Source organism: Dermochelys coriacea, chromosome 11 (genome assembly GCF_009764565.3).
Source record: "Dermochelys coriacea isolate rDerCor1 chromosome 11, rDerCor1.pri.v4, whole genome shotgun sequence".
Taxonomy (NCBI): Eukaryota; Metazoa; Chordata; order Testudines; family Dermochelyidae; genus Dermochelys; species Dermochelys coriacea.
In genome coordinates, this window is record NC_050078.2 from 40,261,132 (window position 1) to 40,282,848 (window position 21,717).

The 21,717-nt window shown below is 43.6% G+C and overlaps 2 protein-coding genes across 2 annotated transcripts in view; both read left to right on the forward strand.

The window, feature by feature from the left end:
* MYO3B (myosin IIIB) overlaps positions 1–5,470 on the forward strand; it is a 312,077-nt gene extending 306,607 nt beyond the window's left edge. The window contains exon 35 of the mRNA XM_043504856.1: positions 4,842–5,470. The gene's annotated coding sequence lies outside the window, so the exon portion shown is untranslated. The remainder of the gene's footprint in view (positions 1–4,841) is intronic.
* Positions 5,471–8,690: 3,220 nt separating this feature from the next.
* Positions 8,691–14,906, forward strand: SP5 (Sp5 transcription factor). The gene is made up of 2 exons (XM_038421989.2): positions 8,691–8,949; positions 9,690–14,906. Exons 1-2 carry the CDS (start codon positions 8,899–8,901, stop codon positions 10,737–10,739), a joined length of 1,101 nt encoding a protein of 366 aa, XP_038277917.1. The 5' UTR covers positions 8,691–8,898; the 3' UTR covers positions 10,740–14,906.
* The last annotated feature ends 6,811 nt before the right edge of the window (positions 14,907–21,717 follow it).

The window sequence follows — 21,717 nt, forward strand, 5'->3', positions numbered from 1 at the left end:
TCATTGTTAATTAATTTTGGAGTTCTGTGTTTCAAACCGTATCTGAAATCTTTGATCAAGAAAAATGGGTTGGAAGAAATGTACAATCTAGTAACCTGAATACAGATTAGAAGCCAAAGAATTCCTGAGTTCTAGTTCCAACTCAGAAACTGATTCCCTCTGTGTCTTAGGCCAAGTCACTGAAATCCTTTGCCCTGATTGCTCCATCCATTAAATGGGAGAAGAAGGCTAACCCTGTGTCACTAAGAGCTTAGTTAATGTTTGTAAAGCACTTTGAACATGAAAGGCGCTATATAAGTCTTCAACATTTTATATATATATATATAGTAGTTTTGTTTATAGAAAAACATAATTTTAAAAATATCATTACAGCACATTGAATAATTTAATTTTTCACATTCCTTATGTATTGAGTTATGTGTTACATCAAATGAATACAAAGACCTCAGAATATGATGTGACACAGAAGACACACCACATACTTTGTAAGAGATTTTCTAAATAGAGCAGTTTCAAAAATCAATCATTGTAAAGAGCTGTCCAGCTGGAGAAGAGGAGTTCAGTCATTTCATAAATCTGACTGATACTTCACAAAAACCTTCTTGGGGGCCCTGACCTGAAATGCTGGCTGGGAGGGGGTGTGAGGGGACTAGTACTTTTTACAATCCCCTTTATTAACCAGACAAATGGTGATAACCACATGTGCCCCAATATTAGTTAGTACCAGTAGCTACACACACACATTGCTTGACAGCTACAGTACCCATATACTCAGCACTGGAATGTATTCTCTGGTAACATCTGGGTATGTAATATGTTTCCTAGCTGGCTTCTTACGGCCCCTTGGCTGGCTGCATTGCTGGATGTTCCAAAAGTTGTGGGACTCCAAAAGTGATTTGGAGTCATGGTCATGATGGACTTTTTTGTTTTCTTAAATTACTCTGACTCCCAGACTCTGGGAATAATTTGTACAGTTTTGTAAATTATAAAATTCTTCATTGGTTGATAAGGAAAGCTTTCCTGTGTCCTGATTGACTGGCGTGGAAAGGAGCATGTGAGCTTTAATGCCTTGCATAATGACAGGTTTCAGAGTAGCAGCCGTGTTAGTCTGTATTCGCAAAAAGAAAAGGAGTACTTGTGGCACCTTAGAGACTAACAAATTTATTAGAGCATAAGCTTTTGTGAGCTACAGCTCATTCAGGTGCATGATTTCCTTAGCATTGCACTAATATATATATATATATATATATATATATATATATATATATAATATGGCCAAAGAATAGGCTACTTGGAAAGTATGTATGTAGATAGGTATAAAAGTAGCCCTTCAAATGATTTTACCTCTGTTCTGAGACATTGGTTCCCTCCCACCACATTTCTAGTCCCCGACCAGATTCCCATTCATCCTTTCCCCTGATCTGCCCCTCACAGTCTTGCTGGGTTTTTTGGTTTGGATTGGTTTTTGTTTGGGGGGAGGTGGACACGGTTCGGGGAGGGAGGGGGATAGTTTTTGTAAATTATAGTTGCTGCAGTTATATCACACCAAAACCATGTTTTATTTCTTGCAAGGTACAGTAGCTGAAGTTACATAGCTATTGTACCTTGCAAGAAAAAACATGGATTTGATATACTCTCTTCTTCAGTAGTCTTTGAAGAACAGGCTACTTGGAAAGCAGTTCAGTTGTCATTAGAACAGATTTAATGTAACAGCAAGCATTCTGCATTTGTAGCATAACTTGGTCATCCATTATCAACTGTATGTTTTATTATTAAGTTTGAATAACTGATTCAGTCAAATTGATACAGTTTTATAACTGGATGATCCACCTGATATTAAAGTGCTGATTGATCATATGTTGTTTCCATTTAAACTTTGTTGTTTGCAGTTTTGACACACAGCATAAACAGCTGTGTAATTTGTCAATAAATGTACTAAGAAACCAAAATGAATTACCATGCAGATCCAGTTTTTAGATCTTACATTTGCTGTCTAGTTAAGACTAACCACATTAAATAGTGAATAATTAAATATAAGTAGATGGTTAGTGTTTATTTATCTGTGTCTGTAAAATTAAATGATCCCAACCAATCTCACCCAAACTAATCATGCAGCTAAAAAAAATCATGTTTTTTATCTAGTGTTTCCTAAAATGTGAGGACAAGAAGGACATCAACAAACATGGCTCTTGATTGCTGTCTAGAGTCTCAGCATCCTTGATTCTTTCTTTCTTTTTCTTTCTTTCAATAAATTTCTAGCTGTTATGGTTGTGAAGAAAATCTTCAAAATGTGAAGCAGGTATAACCGATGTAGCAATGTCGACCTGAGTTTCCAGAGAGCTTGAAACAATAGCTTTGAGAAGAGAATGGCATAAATTTTATTGGGCTCTAACTTGGATGCTAGTGATGATACTTTAACTCTTTCACTGCTTATTAAAGCATGGAAAAAATGAGAGGAAGTATCATATTATGAAAATCTATACCAATGTTTCCAAAAGACAAGGAGAGGTGGCATAAAAGACTAGCCAGGGATGGTGCAGAAGATGTATATATTAAAATGTTTAGGTCGTTAACAACACGTGGCAAATTTGTAGCAGGGGTACAAATGGTTTTATTTTCTTGACTGGCAGATTAGCTTTAAAAGGTTTGGGAAACACTATATTAAACTATGTGAAATTCAAACTTTGGTTGGAAAATGATAATGCAACCCTCAAAATCCTCAATATATTTTGCTCTGTGTCAGTCTCAATATGTTTTAGTGTGTTTCCTTCATCTGAAGGAAAAATGTGCCATGTTTAAGTGGACTCAAGAGACTTTATAAAAAACTTCAGTCTCACTTTTATTTTTGTCCCATCCAAGATGCAAACTGCACACAGTTAAGGCTCTAAAGGTACAGCTGTATCAAACCTGTTTGCCAGATATCCAGATCTTGTAAACAAACCCTGTAGGCTAATGTACCAAAAAAATGTGAACAGAGGACTCCATTTCCTTATTAAACTTTCTCCAGTCCAGAGCATATCCTATGGGGGATGCTTTTAATAATTATTAATACTTTGTCTGGGTCTGTCATTACTGTGTTGTCTGTGTCAGATATGGGGGTGGATATTTCACCCTGGTGGGCTGACTGAGAAGCAGAGTCTACCTACCTAGGGGTGAAAAGTGGAGGCTCTTTCTCAAAAAGTAGAGTAATTATCTGGAAAAAAGTAACTTTTGTTCCTGAATAAGATGTCCACGCAGGGAGCTATTCTGGCATAGCTTAAGAAAAGGCCATATTAGGTCAGACCAATGTTGCATCTAGCCCAGTATCCTGTCTTCCAACAGTGGCCAGTGCCAGATACCTCAGAGTGAATGAACAGGACAGTTCTCCAGTGATCCATCCCCTATCACCCAGTCCCAGCTCTGACAGTCAGAGCATGGGGTTGCATCCCTGACCATATTGGCTAATATCCTATCCTCCATGAATTAGCTAATTTTTTTTGGACTCAGTCACACTTTTGGCCTTCCCAGCATCCCCTGGCAATGAGTTCCATAGGTTGACTGTGTGTTGTGTGAAGAAATACTTCCTGTTTGTTTTGTTTGAAACCTGCTCCCTATTAATTTCATTGGCTGACCCCTGGTTCTTGTGAAGGGATAAATAACACTTCCCTATTCACTTTCTCTGCACCTCAAGGTTGCAGCTGCTGACTATGCTCTGTTTGTTCTGAGGGTTGCAGCCTCCAGGACTGTCAATATTATGCATGCATAATTTTCTGTTTTTAAAAAAAAAGCTATAATTGCCACCTCATTAGGGTTCAGTCCTCCAAAGAATGGTATTTTGACCATTGTAGACCCAGTGCTTTTTAATCCTCCTGCTCCTTTTTAAATGCATGCTCAGAAGATCTTCTTGAAACAGTATCTGTTAAAGATACAGGCCTGATTATGAAATGGAGCCTGCATTGTAAACATAATATTAAAATACGTGACTGACCCCAGCTACTGTGGCAGTCCGAGTACATTGCTCTGAACCTTCCTTCAGGACACTCCTGACTGGCACTAGCCTTAGAGACAGGGCACTAGCAGTAGACAAAGGAAAGTAATTTGTGCTAAACTCTCCTTTTATTTAGAAAAGCTATTTGTTTACAGCAGAATTTGCTTTCTGGAGCAGTTTCTCCAAACCCTCCGAAATCTGTCACTGGGCTTGACTTACCACAGGCAGTATGTTCTAGGGTCAGGTGTTCAGGAGTTAGAGAGTAACTGCTTCTTGTACCCTGGACTTTTCCTTAAACCCACAAACCTCCTCAAAGGTGAAGCAGAGGATATCGGATTGCAGGAGGAGGGGGGAGTAATCTTTCCAGCTGGAGAGGAAAAAGTTTGATCTCCTCCACACTGAAGGATGGGAACAAAGGGAGCTTTCTGCTGGAGCAGGATTTCAAAGGCCCGCTGAGTGAGTGCGCTGAGGAATACTTTCTTGTAGATCACTGAGGATATTGGCAGATGCCCTTCGCGAGCTTTGTGTGCTGTTCTCACGGTTCCAGTGCCCCGCAGCCTGAAGCACCTTTAACAAAGCAGGAACACGGTGTAAGACAGAGGTGGGAAATGCGAACGTTTCAGACAAGCCAGGAGGCTGAGGCTGTCTTTGGAAGAGGCTGCTAGAGCCCTGACCAGCCTGCCTGGGTAGGGCAGGGCAGGGGCCGCCACTTAGGTTATTTATGAAGTACGTAGGGTGTGTTGTTGGCACATGGAGTCTCACTCCATGGAAATGCCTGCCCCCAATGCATTGTTTGAAGCTAACTCACTGCTAGTGTGTCTGATCTCTGGGGTGTGCTACAGGACATTCCCCCACCTCTCCTCTCTTTCCACAGATCGCCTTGGTTCACGGTTCTCTCTGCTCACTGGGGAAGACGTGTGAATGCGCACTACTCCCACAGCTCCACTCTTCTGCTGGGCCGGGAGATCGCCTCCTGCAGGGCTCGCTTTGCTGCTGCTCTTTGTGGTCCCTACACCAGGCGGCAGCCATCCGGAGGGAGAGAAATACACACACACTGGGACAAGTTACAGCTGCCGTCTCCCAGCGGGGTCTGGCCTTAGCCCTTGCTGCTTTAAAACTCCGTCCCTGCTATTACAGCCTAGTCGTTATGCGGTGGAATTTGGGTTTACGTAGAAGTGTCATGTTTCATCTGCTTATATGCAGCAGCATACGTCTCAGCTTTGTAACCCAGATAATAACTGCTTGAATTGACCCTCTTCTACCCCCACATTGGGTGGGTTTTGGTTTTTTTGTGGTTGTGGAATCCTATTCAATTCTGCCTCTTTTAAGGGCTGGTTCGTGTCTTGTTCCTGATCCTTGATGTCTCTTTATTTTACATTAGGAAGTAGCAGCCGCCCATTTCTCATGAAAATAGTGCTTTGGGTAACTGACTTGGCATTTGGCCTTGATACCTGTATCTCCTGATAACTGAAACAAATTTCTAAAATAAATATTGTACTTTGATCTTCCAGTCCTACATTTTTAATGACAGCTCTGAGCATCACTTCATTAAGAATACATTTCATGAGACCGAAATGCTCTCAGTTTGAACACTAATTATTTGTACAGAAAATTACTGCTGCAACATTTCATTATTCTGCCCGTTGTTTGTTCCGGAAACTAGAAATTCCCCCTCAATTTTTTAAGTCAATTGCTTCCATCCATGCGGAGTTTATGGCATCCGAGGTATGGATTCCCTATAGGAACTTAATGCAACTTTCTACTAACTGTTTTGCAATGTAACAAATCATTCTGGATATTCAAAATACGTGGAGGAATAATTTATATAAAGGGGAAAGGGAAACACCAGCGCGATCAGTTGTTTTAAAAATTGTACCTTTGACTTCCATTTCGTTTCTGAATTTTATTATTCAAATAATTCCTTAATCAAAGATACAATTCACGCGTGAAAAAGATCTCGACAGAAATCAGATCAAACTTTTTGTAAAAGTTTAAGAACGGGGAAAGTGACATATTCTGACGTGGGTGGTTCGCTTATTACATCTCCAGGAAAGATACGTGTCATCAGAATGGGCAGGACTGAGGATCCTATCCATTGTGTGTTGTGCCCGGCAACTCGAATCTCTTGTTCTGCCCCGAGTGTTTCTTCTGGAGTAAAACGGGACGGGTGCGCGTTTCTGTCCCTTGCCTAAACAGAACGGCAAGTAGGCTGCGTCCAGGGAGCCCGGGCACTGACATGTACACTTGTGTGTCTTCAAGTCACCCGGGAAAAGCCCGCAAAGGACCCGCGGGACGGCTGCGGAGATTTCTGCGTGGCCCCGAGTGAGCGCCTTGCCCCTGCTCCCCAGCGATTCGATGCCTCTGTTGTTGGAGCGCTGGAGCTGCTGCATTCACTCGCCTGTTTTCAATCAGCTGTAAACATTTCGCAATTCTCTGGGAGGAGAGATCACACGCAAGGCACGGCCAGCGTTTGGTTTTAAGTTTGGTTGGGAACTCATGTGTCCCACTCCGGCGCTCTTCGATTGTCTGTCATAGGTGTTACAATCCTGCCCAGGGTCCTGGAGACCAGTAATTACCAGCTCCTCCTCGCCCTCTGCTATCAGGTGAGGACAACAAGAAATGACCGCCCTAAAACCATACTCTACATGGCAAACAGACCCAGATATCAGATTCCCCGAATAATTCACCAAGTTTTGGAGGCGTCTTTATCTCTAGGTTATACATGGCAGAGAAGTCTTGAACGTTAGCAATGGGGCTGAATCGATTTAAAGGCTTGGGTGTGTTGTACTCATTTCCATAGCATCGATCTGATGAAGCATTTACAAGTCCCAGGGAAGAGCCTCAAGTGACTCATGCATTAGGGGGGCAGTGTTGGGGGGGGAGCAGCGGGAGCCCATACTTCTCCCCAGGACTCAATATGGAGCCGTGGGAGAGGACTTGGCACTTTAATCCCTTCAAAGAAACCGATCTAATTCAAGCCCTACCACTCCTGGAAGTCGTTGAGAGGCCAGCGATTGTTTCTACAGGAAAACCAGATACAGATCTCTGTGTGCTGGCGTTTAAAAGGGCTTCCTTGGCAACGTGAATACAATTGAACCCGACGGCTACTGGGAGGATCGAGTTACCTGGGGAAACAGTTACAGAAATTCAGAATAGCAGCCGTGTTAGTCTGTATTCGCAAAAAGAAAAGGAGGACTTGTGGCACCTTAGAGACTAACAAATTCATTTGAGCATAAGCTTTCGTGAGCTACAGCTCACTTCATCGGATGCATTCCTCTGTTTTTTCCACCAGATGCATCCGATGAAGTGAGCTGTAGCTCAGGAAAGCTTATGCTCTAATACATTTGTTAGTCTCTAAGGTGCCACAAGTCCTCCTCTTCTCGTTACAGAAATGTGAGCGAAAGGCGGGGCAGGGCACTCTCTGCTCTCGCCTTTGGCCAGGATATTTATGAGCCTCCTTGTCCGTCACGTGTCCGGACGGATCCGGCTGCTGTAGCTCCCGGGGAGGAGCTGGAAGCCGAGGCGGCTGTTACCGAACGGGAGAGCGCGGGGCGCCCGGCTTCCCCCCCCCCCCGCGCACCGGGCAGGCGGGTGCCGCTGGGAGCCGAACGCCAGGCCGGGGGAGGCCCGGGAACCCCTGGCGCGGTTGCTGCGGCAAGTTTTCTCGCCCACGTGGGCCGAAGCCCCTTCGGTTTCAAACCACAGCCGGAGCCCCAGAGCTGGGAGGAAGAGATTCCGTGCAGCGGCGGCCGACGGCAGGAGGGCAACAAGCGGCGTCAGCGGAGAGCGGAGTAATAGTTTCCCAGTGTGGCCACCCGTGCTACAGTTCCAGCAGTTTGAACTGGGAGGCGTTTGACCCACAAACGTTCAGCTTAACACACAGACGCTACCATTAAAAAAAAAAAAGCCACGTCTTTTACACACCTTTATATCACCCCCCGCCCCCCCGGGGAAAGGGCCCCTTCTCTGTGATTTTCGCCGTCTTTACGTTTTAAGGCTGATTGCACGTGACCAAAGAACCCATCAGTTTAACTCCACTCCATCGACCTCTGGCTTGAGCCCAGCGCCTCAGTACTCACAGACGATACGGAGAGCCCAGGGAGCTCTTCCTGAAACCAGCACCGGAGCGGGGCAAATGTGCGTTTGTTAGCTAAGCCACGTCGATGGAGTTCGCTTGCCTCAGCTCCAGGAGAGAGGGGGGAAACCCGTAGGGAAGTTTTGCCGCTGGGATCTACCAGCTCGGCTCAGGTGAACTTTTGCTCTGTTTGTATTGTTACTTTGAGTCATCAAACTCTAACAGCGGAATCCGCAGGCAGATTTCTCTGGGGGTAACAAAGACACATTGTCACTTTAGGGCTCTGCTCCAAATCCTTAATTGCACACACACACACACAAAAAGGCAGCAAGGGGCGGGGAGATCCAGTGTCTTGAGCATCCAATGCGTGGGTCTCCAGGCGGTCTCCTTTGATCAAGAAAATCCAATTATTTGTGTATATACATTTCCCACATAGTGATTACTTCATTAATTGTCCCGCCTTTATCTCCTCCTTTCCCATCCCCCCTAATAATCAGTTCTTTTATCCAGACCAACAAACACACCATAGGAGCTTTGTGGATTCAAAGGATTTGCTTTCGCTTCTGAAAGAGCCGCTATTCTTTGATGATTGGGCAGCGGCGAACTTCAAAGCCATAAATCTTCCCTCTGACTGGCTGGCGGCCCAGCAAAGTCCTTATCAAATTCTTGGAGGTGATCCTGGTGCAGTCAGACAGTCCGCGCAGATCGCGCCGCGCGGGGGTGTGGGCCGGACGCAGAGCACAGAGATCAGAGGGAAGGAGAGAGAAGGAAGCTGGGCAGCTCCTCGTCTTCCCCGTGGCGTCTCCATGCCTCGGCACTGCCCCGGTGTCCTCCCCTCGCTCCGGGAGCAGTAACCATGGCCGCAGTGGCCGTCCTCCGGAACGACTCCCTGCAGGCTTTCCTCCAGGTCAGTACCGGCGCCTCCCAAGGAGAGCCCAGCTGGGGGGTGGCTGGGGGGGGGGAGGCGGAGGCTCGCTGTGTGTCTCACACTCTGACAAAGACGAACATAAGTTTGAAGTTATGGAGGAGACAACGCTCCAAGTAACGCTAAAGCAGGGAGCAGCCAGGCTACTTTGCTCTGGGGATTGCGAAGGCAGTGTCAGCCGTAACCGTAAGAGGCTTGCTGCAGCTGAACGGACAGGTCTCAAGTAAGCTAAAGAAATCTCCTTGGATTAGTGACTCCCCACTCCGTTTAGAGTCCGGCTGGTCACTAGATGAATAAGATCTTTGGGGGGCTCAAACCATTCGCCTGCCACGGGCACTGTAAACAGTCACTCCTGGGTTACGGAGCAGTGTCGGGGGGTTGAGTGATGGGCATTCACTTCTGCGTGCGGGATCTAGGGTTACTTGAAAGAACACGCAACACAGAGCAGGCGTGTGTTAGAGAGCGGGACAGACGCTAGTTGTGGCCTGTCCTGCTGCTGACTCAGGCTTCTCTTTACAGACAGCTCAGGATTGCCTGGGGAAAGTTTCTGCCCCTGTGATGACCGATTAGAGCTCTCCGGTTCCCTGGAGAACACGCACACAAACTTTCCTGTTCCTTGAGCTGCAGCGTCTGCGAGTGGGTGCAAAGGGGAGATGATCGCGGGGCAGGCAGCAACAGCAAATGCTCTGACCTGATCTTTCTCCTCCCTCGCCCACATGCAGGATCGCACCCCCAGCGCCTCTCCAGACTTGGCGAAGCACTCGCCCCTGGCGCTCTTGGCCGCCACCTGTAGCCGGATCGGACAGCCGGGCGCCGCCCCTTCGGATTTCCTGCAGGTCTCCTACGACCCAGCTCTGGGATCCCCATCCAGGATTTTCCACCCGTGGAGTAGCGAGATGCCAGCCCATTCCCCCGGGGGACTCCCCCCTCCGCATCCCAGCCTGGGGCTCACCCCCCAGAAGAGCCACCTGCAGCCTTCCTTCGGGGGCGCTCACGAGCTGCCCCTCACCCCCCCGGCTGACCCCTCCTACGCCTATGAGTTCTCCCCAGTCAAGATGCTTCCTTCCTCCATGGCCGCCTTACCCTCCAGCTGCCCCCCGGCCTACGTCCCCTACGCCGCCCAGGCCGCCCTGCCTCCCGGCTACTCCAACCTGCTGCCCCCGCCGCAGCCCTGCAGGCAGCTCTCCCCCAACCCGGCCCCCGAGGACATCCCCTGGTGGAGCCTCCAGCAAGCGGGGGCGCCGGGCGGCTGCGGCCACCGCTTCCCTGCCGCCGCCCTGCCGAGGAGCCTGGTGCTGGGCCCCTCGGACCTGGCCCAGTACCAGACGCAGATCGCCGCCCTGCTGCAGACCAAGTCACCCCTGGCGGCCACGGCCCGGCGCTGCCGCCGCTGCCGCTGCCCCAACTGCCAGGCGGCGGCGGGCAGCGCCCCGGAGGCGGAGCCGGGCCGGAAGAAGCAGCACATCTGCCACATCCCGGGCTGCGGCAAGGTCTACGGCAAGACCTCGCACCTGAAGGCGCATCTGCGCTGGCACACGGGCGAGCGGCCCTTCGTCTGCAACTGGCTCTTCTGCGGCAAGAGCTTCACGCGCTCGGACGAGCTGCAGCGGCACCTGCGGACTCACACGGGCGAGAAGCGCTTCGCCTGCCCCGTGTGCAACAAGCGCTTCATGCGCAGCGACCACCTGGCCAAGCACGTGAAGACCCACCAGAACAAGAAGCTCAAAGCCGCGGGCGACGGCGTCAAGCGGGAGGACACGCGGGGCCTGTGACCCGGGCCCGCCGCCCGGCCGGAGAGATTCGGGACCTACCGCCCCGCCTGAGGGGCCCCGGCAGCCGGAGCCCTGTCCCGGGAGACTGGAGGACCCGCCGCTCTGGGAGGGGCAGGAGCTGCGCCTGCATCCGCCGCCCTGGAGCCCTGGCCGGGGAGAGCTCTGGGCTTTGCCGCCTTCTCCCGGGAGGTGCTCTAGCCCTGTGAGGGCGATCGAGGACCTGTGCCCGGCCCGGGTGGGCCTAAGGTCTGCGGCCCCGCTGGGGCTCTGGGAGGTTTACAGGCCCCCGGCGGCACTGCCCTATACCGCCCCGGTGTCCTGAAGAAGCCCTTGGACAAGTCCCCTTCTCTGGCCCCCGGGCAAAGATGCGGGAAATACGTGACTCCTTTACGCCTTGCTACTGGCATCAGGATCTTTTTAGCTGCTGCTCAATGAGAGCGAAGTGCCAGCTGTTTCCAGCTCACTGTCCCGCTCCGGCCCAGGGAGAGCTCTGGACGCAGGCTGGGCCATAGGATCACTCCCCCAGTTTGGAAACGGGGTTACTTACAAGGGGCTGCTCTAAGACAGTAAATAGGAGCAGCAGCGTTAGTCTGGGGACCTGGCTCTTGGGCCCTCATTTCTTTCAGGGGAGACTGAACTTTTGTGTACAGGTTATTTAATAGCTTTGTTTGAATAAAAGTGTTTTTCTTGTCCTTGGCTCCATGCGGGGCTCCAGCATGAGATGTTTCTGTAAAGCGACCTGCAACTCCAGCGTGAAAATAAATGCATTAACACTGGGGTCACATTAGGAAGATCCCACTGAGTCGGTTTCATTTGATCTTTTCTTGCTTCTGAAGGCTTTACAAAACGCCGCAGTTTAAAGAACTATTTTATCGTTTATTTAGTCTGAACAAATGCATCGACAACATTTGTTTGGTAAACACCCAACTGTTGCAATAGCTTAAGCCACAATCTGTTCCCCACATTTCATGCTCTCAGATATCTTTGCCAAGATAAGACAAAGTTTTCATAGTCCTTATGGAATGCATTGCGATCTACAGGAATAGAAGAAAGCCTTTCTTCCGCTGAGTGCACTTTACCTATAATACGGATGTTAGTCCGAAGTTCAGCAATGTTTAACATTAAACTTTAACAACAGAGTACGAATTCACATTGCTTTAGGAATAACAATTACAAACTTTGTAAATGGTCTAAAATGTGGGGGTTCTTTGGGCTGATACTGCGTTCACTAGTTCTGGGAAAGCCAAGCCATAGGCATAAAGGGGGAACAAAAGATGAAAAAATAATTAAATCTTCACAAACTCAGTGGTACAAACTGTATTCTGAATCCAAGGAAAGGTGGGAATAGTCAGAGTTAATACAGCCTTCTTATATAAAAAGAAATGCATGACAGCATGATATTGTGCGTCAGCTTTAACGAGCCATTTCCTGCCTTTTGTTGGGCTATGTCACAGCACGATTAAAAATACTATTCATATTTTAATTTTCCTTTTGTTTAACCATTGCAGTATTTTGGGCGTAGGGTATATACAATGCTCCCTCTCTTGTCCAAGAGGCCAAAATGACTATCAAGTAACTGTTGAGCAAATCAACATCTAGGGATTTTTCACACACACTTAGGAACTTCAAAAATGGTATTTACCAATAAACTAATACAGCTCCCTTTGAGGCATTATCAGTCATGTATGTATGTATTTAGGCACTGTATACTGTTGCCAAATGTCTTTTAAAAGTAGTTACTGTATTTTACATTAGGCAATTTGCTAAGAAAAAAAATTAATTATAAAAAAAATCATACTAACCAGGATCTTTGACTAATCACTTGCAAAATGTCACTTTTAAAAATAGGGGCTAATGTATTAACAATTCTCTACTGGATAGAAACATAAAACTCCTTTAATTATCAATAAAATAATCAAAGGTTCTTTTAACAAATTGGTCACAACTTGTTTTTAGCTTGAATATTACATATTAAATTTCAGGCTCAAATAGACCTGAGACGTGGATATTGTAATAGAAGTTCTGGGACAGCCTTAATTATAATTACAGATATTGCTTGTCAGACAGCTTTTAATCAAGTGTTGGAGTTAGCAGTTTTAAAAATATTTAGAATATTTAATGATAGTAAATGTAAAATTTATGGTGTTATATATTTGTTAAGATTTGATCTCTCTATGAAAAGAACCCAATTCATAAGTACTCCAGTGTACGTTAACATCTGAAACACTTAGGAGTTCCTGTCTAATTTGTAATTCTCCAAAATTGCATATTACATCTATAGGAGAATACATTTATTTGTATGATCCTAAAATAATTTCTGCAGCAATAATTTCAGGGTCAAAGTATTAAGTTAATGGGATATAATGAGCTATTAAAGATTCTTGCATATCTATTCTATAATATCTTATATGACAGAAATAGTTTAATTTTAATGAATTAGTGAAATTCCATTGCTAAATATACATTTAGATAAAACTTTAGGCTGCTGATACTACTTAATGACATATTATTTATATTGTAAAGAAGAAAGCAACAATAACAGGGAAAATGATAGGCATACAGAGGGTCCAGATCCATAGGTCCTCACTCAGGCAACACTTTCACTGAGACAAGAACAGGCCCTGAATATGTTAACTAGGTAATGATTTTCAATGTTAAAATATTTTCTGGTATAAAATGGCTTCTTCTCAACCTTCCTTTCTTTGGGATTAAGTCACATTAAGTGGTTAGTACAATTAACTCAACAAGATATAGAGAGCTTCAAATTTAGCACTGGTTTAAATAGGAACTTGGTTCACAAAATAGGGAAATGACCAATTTTTAAAAAATCATTCAATTCCATGTACATTTCAATTCTATTCAATTCCATTTACAAAGGAAATGGACAGTGCTGTTGTTGATAGCAATGGGGAGAAAGTACATAAAGTTTTACAGTGTGAAAGCTCCATTCAAGAAATAATATCATGGACTTTGATGTTGCCACAGTATAATGGCCTTTTGCTGCTAAAAAAAATGGAAAGACCAAAGTGAAGCACAAATATGAGGTGAACCAAAATATTTGTTTTATAGCAGGAATTTGGTCTGTAATCTGTAAGAAATTCAGAGAAAGCTTCTATCTGTGACAGTGTTCAATTCCAATGCCCTTATCCTATTATACTAAACAAGGGCTAACATAAATAGCCTGATGATCACTGATGCAGCAGAGTGGCAGTTTCTAAACTAGATCAGTTTAGATAAAATACTAGATAAAACTGTATTCTAATTGAAATACAGCATGGATTTGATCTGTATCTAGCTAATCAAAAGCCATGCTACTTGTAACTGTTCATTTTTATGTTTACTTTTTTATAATTAAATTGGTCTTTAGTTAGCTGCTGTTCTTATATTTGTGGCTACTAATCAGATATATTACTCAGAGTGGGTGGGACACATTATTTCATTTGGTATAATATACATGGGGCCTGATCTTGCTTCCAGTGAAGTCAATGGCAAAACTCCCATTGACTTTGGTGTTACAGGATCAAGCTCATAGTAAAGTGGTATGTTGTGTTTTGGCTGGTTCCTGAAGACAAAAGTGTTGAAGTAGATAAAGCTTTGCTATTGACTTAATTGCTAGCAGGATCAGGCCATAGGACTTTCAAATGGTAGAACAGGGCCAGATAGTGCTATCACTATGTCATTGGGGATTTCTGCTAAAACAAACAAAAACCCTGAAGTAGTCCATACATTTTACATGGTACCCACATGTAAAACAGGAAAATGCTAACATTAAAAATACAGAAAGTCAACTTTAACGGAATGTTTGCAAGACAAAATATGCGCTAATTTAAAACTTTATGTCAATGCTACCTAAAATCTTAATCTGTGTGGTAGTCAAAAAACCTCATCTAAAATCTGAAAATCTGGAATCAGTGACAAATGTAAATATTGAAGCCTCAAAAGTCATATAGAATTTAACGCTCCAATGAATTTTGTGATATAAAGAACAACATATTGCAATAACATATTGCATACCTTTCTAGAACTTATTTCTACCTCAATTTTTACACTACAATAAAAGTAACTGTATTAACTTTGCATTTCTAAAATACATTGTGCACCTATAATTGCTTCCAATCAACTAGCTGTTAGTTTTATAAAATTAAATGCTTAATATTCTTTTATTATAAATGTTGAGTATGTATGCTATTCAAGGTCAATTCAGCTCTAAATTTTAAATATTCTAGGTTATTTGCTATAACAGACACATCATATAGGCTAATTTATCTCACAGTTAATTCAAATTAATTTATAAGAAAAGTACATTATGTGGTCTCAAAAATTAAATCTTGAAATGTTTTCTGTACAGTGTTGAAAGGTGACTTTCACAGCTGGGGAAACTTGGAAAAGAACATTTTATATTAAAAGAAAAAGATATATTCCCCATGACTATTATTAGCTAAGGGGCCAAAATCTGCATCCTGACTCAGGCCTTGAGCCAGACATGACTCAGATGACTTCAGTAGGACTCATGCCTAAATGGGGATTGCAAAATGAGAATTTTAGTCATTACAGATCACATTCCCTCTCTGCTTGATAATCCAACAAAACCATAATCTTGGGTTTATGAGGATCTCAGTTTGTTACTACAGAAGTAAATATAATATCACAATTTCAGCTGCATAACTTCACTTCTGAACTGAGTAGAAGGAGAAAGTAAATTGTGAAGGGAAATCTCTTCTTTAAACACACATCTTTGGTAAAGAAACAAAAGTGACAATGAAAATTAAAAAAAAAAAGTAAATGATATATATTTCAAATCTCTTGAGTTAAAGTGATGATTATAAAGTTGTAAAACCACTGAAGGTGATGTAGCTAATCTAACAAACTATGATTTATTAATAGCATGACTGGTAAATTCAACCAACAATAGGAAGTTCTGCATAAAAATCAGTGTCAGAATATGGTCCTGTGTTCTAAATTATTCCTGGGCATTTTTTGTGTTGTTTCAGATGGATTCTATCTTATGAGGGTTAACATCCCAGACACCTCTTGTTTTCTAACCATAATATACATTTTTTTCTGTTGCAAATTTCTCTTACACATTTAATAGTTGGGCTGTGTTGCATCTGAATCAGATTAGTTGCTACAGGCAGCTATTGTTAAAGGTCTCTTACTTGATTGAGGTATCCACTAAAATAATGTCCACATATATGATTCTTCCCTCCAGGACAGAAAGCAAATAGATTAAATTTGTTAAAGATTTAATCACATAATTTGGGCGTATTGGGATTTTTGTTGATATCTATAGATTACATTAATTTTAGAGTAACTCTAGCTCACATTTACAAATTTGAACATTGTCATTACTCATATCTGATCTCACAGATTGTTGAATACTGAAGAAAGGCAATATTATATACCTGCTGACATCTTGATAGTTTTATTTATTGGACATGATGTACATTCTACCCTTCATTTTATTTATTATGCTGAAACATTATCCCCAATAGTATTTTAGGCTTTGGTATAATCATTAGACATGTGGCAGTCCACTTGTAGCTTAGGTATTATTCAATATATTCCCTCCATACAGAGGACCAGCACAGTACCTATGCACCTTTAAGTGAGTCTTAAGCAGTGCATAGGCATTGTGCTGGTCCTCATCTGGGTGAGTTTCATTCTATATGTACAGGTTTCAGAGTAGCAGCCGTGTTAGTCTGTATTTGCAAAAAGAAAAGGAGTACTTGTAGCACCTTAAAGACTAACAAATTTATTTGAACATAAGCTTTCGTGAGCTACAGCTCACTTCATCGGATGCTCAAATAAATGTGTTAGTCTCTAAGGTGCCACAAGTACTCCTTTTCTTTATTCTATATGTAGTGAAGTACACACACAGAGTATCCAGTTTATTGACAAGAAAGTTTATGACTTTAGAATAGATCCTCTATTCTTGTTTTTATTCTTCCAACTATTTTAAAAGATCTAGGTTTACTCATTAATTATATACCCATTTTAGTGAAGTTCATCTGAATTCTTATTTAAAGATACGCAGATTTCAGTTACCTCAGGAGATGATGGATTTACCTGCCAACCCACAGGTCAGGTAGATTTTCATGCCAAACTTGTGAAAAATATGTCATGCATCAACTGTAATTCCCTAACCCTTTAAGAATAATGAACTTCAAAACAATATTTCCTCCCACAAAGGACATCCTATTAGATATTTTTAATAACAATAACTTTGCATTTAACAGCACCTTTCATCCAAGGACCAATCAGTAAGCCTCACAACAGTTTTTTGCAATCAGTAAGCCTCACAACAGTTGAGTAAGTGTGATACCTATTATAGAGAAGCATAAACTAAGGCCCAGAGTGGTTAAATGATATGTCCACATCATAACAAGTCAACATAAGAGCTGGAAGAGAATTCAGAAGTACTGCTTGCAATTGTATTGCTCTTATTCTTTGATAATATTCTTTCCCTGTGTGATATGTGATAATGGGTGAGCTTCCTAATAAGATAAATCTTTAAAAAAAAATCAAACTCACATCTGGATCTTGCAATTGTTCCATCGTCAAACTCATTCAGAAATGAATGCTCTGCTCTGGATAGCTCTGGTTGAATCTAAGCCCTGGTTCTAACACCAAGAAACAGCATGAGTCAACGGAAGAGCCAGGCCACCCTGTCACAATATTCTACTGTGAGGACACTGATTGTGATGTCACAAATCCAGTATTATATTACTGTAGCTTTTTGCATGGGATGCAGGATGAACCATGACTTAAAAGTCCTTAATTAGAACACAATTATTTTTGACAAGTAGAAGGAACATTGGAAAAAGCATAAGAAAAGTACAAAAATATATGATTAAATAGGGTATATAGTAAGTTTTTTCGTAGTTAGAAAGTTCCTAATTGCATCTTCCAAGTCCCTAGCTGGATTTAAAAAAACATAGTTTGTGGCTACAATTTCGTTATTGTTATTAAAGTGTAGAATTTTCCGTTAAAACTAGATATTTTTCTATTACCTGCAAAGTACCTACTATATATGGCAGTATGTAGCTATCCAAACAAGGTTCCAGCATTAAGTTACATAATATACTACTCAAAACCATTCTGATTTTTTTAAAATGGGAAGGAGTCCACAAAGCACTTTTTCAAAATAGTCTGTAATTGTAAAGCAGGTAAAAGGAAACATTATTAGACCAAACCCCACAGTTCTTACTTGGGGGCCCTACCACCCTTATTCAGGGCCAGATTATACCTTTGCGACTTGCACACGGAGGCCCTTCACATGCAGATCTCCCCCTTTCCATGCTAAAGGGAGATGTCTCCTCTGCAGCATTCCCCCTTCCGCCAGACAGCTCTCCACAGATCCAGGATGTACACGTGGGGAAGGACATATTATTTATATACATGCACACTGTTTCCCTATCAGAGATTAGATAAGAACACCTGCCATATTAAGGGCTTGTCTACACATAAACCACTACAGCAGCAGAGCGGGATTCTCCCATTGGCGTAGGTAATCGACCTCTCTGAGAGGCAGTAGCTAGATCAATGTGATAATTCGCTTGTTGACTTAGTGCTGTCTACACTGGAAGTTAGGTTGGGTTAACTGCATTGCTCAGGGCTGTGGATTTTTCCCTCCCCTGAGTGATGTAGTATTAGCTACCTAATTTCCTAAGGCTTGGCTACACTTGCGAGTTACAGTGCAATAAAGGAGCCCCGGGTGCACTAGCTCACTAGCCATCCACACTGGCAAGGCACATAGAGCGCTCTGACTTTGCAGCTACAGCACTGCTGGTACTGCACCTTGGCGAGTGGAATAACCTTTGCTGCGCCCTCGCTGGAGCGCCGCAGCACCAGTGTGAATGACATGTTGCTTTACTGTGCTCTGATCAGCCTCCGGAAACATCCCCTGATTACCTTAAGTCAAGTGGCCACTCTTGTCATTGTTTGGAATTAGCTGTAGGAATGTGGAAATGCCCTTTGAAAGCTCAGTTTCTGACAGCCGGCTGCTTATCTGCTCCAGGACAAAGCAATCATTAATGTGGAATGCTGTGTGTGAGAGAGAGAGGCAGGGGGGTGAGGGGGGTCTGCTGCTGTCTGAACTTACAAGACAGCATGCTGACATGTTCTCAGCCCCACAAAAACCCACTCTCTCTCCCCCCACATACACACAACACACTCCCTGTCACACTCCACCCCTCCCCCACATTTGAAAAGCACGTTGCAGCCACTTGCATGCTGGGATAGCTGCCCATAATGCACCGCTCCCAATGCTGCTGCAAGTGCCGCAAATGTGGCCACGCCAGTGAGCTTGAAGCTGTCATTGCAGACAGACTGCAGCGCTTTCCCTACTGTGCTCTCCGAAGGCTGGTTTAACTCAAAGCGCTCTACATCTGCAAGTGTAGCCATGCCCTTTGTGTAGACCAGGGCTGTGTCAGACCAATGGTCCACCTAGCCAAGAATCCTGATTCTGACAGTGGCCAGTACCAGAGCTTCAGGGGGAGTTTACAGAACAGTGCAATTTGGAGAAATCCACTCTAGTTTCCCCTCCTGACTTCTGGCAGTCAGAGGTTCAGAATTGCCCTTAGCATGGGGTTACATCCCTAACCATCTTGGCTAATAGTTGTTGATAGACCTATCCTCCTAAAATTATCTAGTTCTTTTTTAACCCAGTTATACTTCTGGCTATTATAACATCCCATGACAATGAGTTCCACAGTTAATTGTGCATTTTGTGAAAAAATTGTTTGTATTAAATCTGATGCCTATTAATTCATTGGGTGACCCCCCTGGCTTTTGTATTGTGGGAAAGGGCGAATAATACTTCTCTGTTCACCTTTTCCACACCGTTCATAATTTTATAGATTTCTATTATGCCACCCCAATAGTCTCTTTTTTAAGATGAACAGCTCAAATCTTTTTAGTCTCTCCTTGTATAGAAGCTGTTCCTACCCTTGTTCCTCTTTGTTGCCATCTGTAAATCTTTTCCCATTCCACTATATCCTTTTGAGGTGGGGTGACCAGAACTGGACACAGTAGTCACGGTGCAGGTGAACCATAGTTTTATATACTGGAATTATGATATTATCTGCCTTATTTTCTACCCCTTTCCTAATAGTTCTTAACATACCATTAGCCTTTTTGACCGCAGCTACACATTGAGCTGAAGTTTTCAGAGAACTATCCACAATGACTCCAAAGTCTCTTTCTTGAGAGGTGACAGCTCATTTAAAACCCATCATTATATGTGTGTAGTTGGGATTATTTTTTCCAGTATGCTTTTGTGATTGGGTGGACAAAACCCACATTAGAGAACAAGGAGTTAAGGAACAACTCTGAGCCCAGGTGACCCCAACAAGCCACACCTGCAAAGCCTGCACAAACTGGAGACGGTGCTTAAAAGGGGAAGCAGAGCCGCTCAGAAGAGAGCAGGTAGTGGAAGAAAGCAGATATCTGCTCTGAGCTCTGGGGAAATACTGTCCCAGGAGTTCTTGTAGCCCGAGACTTGGCTAAACAGACCTTATAGGACCTACAAAGGAGAGATAGTTGACTGATTGGGAAGGTCAGAGATTGTGTTTGTTATTCTGTAATTTACTCCATAGGGAGAAGGGAAATGTGGATAGGAAATAGTTCTGGGGGTAGGCAGCTGCATAGTACCCTAAAGTGCAGAACATAGCTGCCCACCAAAAGCCCTAAGAGAAGCTGAAGGACAGGACTATAAGTGAGAAGGAGCAACCACCAGCTGCACCCCTGCCAGAGCCTTAGGTGGCACTGGTGGTGAGTGTTCCCATTTTACAGCATTACTTTTCTATGTTGAATTTCATCTGCCATTTTGCTGCCCACTACTCAGTTTTGTGAGGTCCCCTGTAATTCTTCTCAGTCAGCTTTGGACTTAACTATCTTAAATAACTCTGTAATATTTGAAAGCTTTGACACTGCACTGTTCACTCCCTTTTCCAGATCATTAATGAATCCGCTGAACAGCATATGTTCCAGTACTGATTCTTGGGGGATCACTCTCCATTGTTTATCCCTTCCCATTGTGAAAACTGACCATTAATTCCTACTCTTTGTTTCCTATGTTTTAACCAATTACTGATAATTGAGAGAACTTCTCTGTTATCCCATTACTACTTAGTTTCCTTAAGAGCCTGTGGTGAGAGACCTTGTCAAAGACTCTCTGAAAATCCAAGTACACTATATTGACTGGATCACCCTTATCCACATGCTCGTTGACACCCTCAAAGCATTCTAATAGATTGGTGAGGTATGACTTCTCTTTACAAAAGCAATGTTAACTCTTCCCCAACATATAATGTACAACTATATCTGATACCCCCATTCTTTGCTATAATTTCTACCAGTTTGCCCAGTACTGAAGTTAGGCTCACGAGTGAGGATTGCCTCTGGACCCCTTTATAAAAATTGGTGTAAAGATAAGTCAGCCTGAGGCTGTCCAGTGGGCATTCTGTGCCATTTCTCAGGGAAGGGAAGCAATGGCTCCACCTCCTCCCATCCCCTTCTGAGTGTTTTGCTCCTAGAAGAAGCAAGAACAGAGCAGTCTCTTTTCGCAGTGACTGCGCTTGTGCTTTGCACTTGCAGGGCTGTGGTGGAGGAAGGTCTTTGGAGAGCCTTGCAAGGGTCAATCAAAATCTTGACAACTGATTACTTTACACTTTAAAAAAAATTGCATGTTGACCTTAGTGGCTAAATACAGTAGGCTTGATTCTCTATTGTACATTATTTTACAACAGTGTAACTCCATTGACTTCATTAGAGTTACTCTTCATGTACACAATAAGAACTGGTTTCAGAGTAGCAGCCGTGTTACTCTGTATTCACAAAAAGAAAAGGAGGACTTGTGGCACCTTAGAGATGAACAAATTTATTTGAGCATAAGCTTTTGTGAGCTACAGCTCACTTCATCGGAGGAGAATCAGGGCCAGGGTGTTAATATTTTTCAGTAGTCAAAGGTAATCATCTT

Coding starts and splice junctions, on each gene's coding strand:
- SP5 (XM_038421989.2), top strand. CDS start 8,899: ATGGCCGCAGTGGCCGTCCTCCGGAACGACTCCCTGCAGGCTTTCCTC. Junction 8,950..9,689: donor CCCTGCAGGCTTTCCTCCAG/GTCAGTACCGGC, acceptor GCCCACATGCAG/GATCGCACCCCCAGCGCCTC.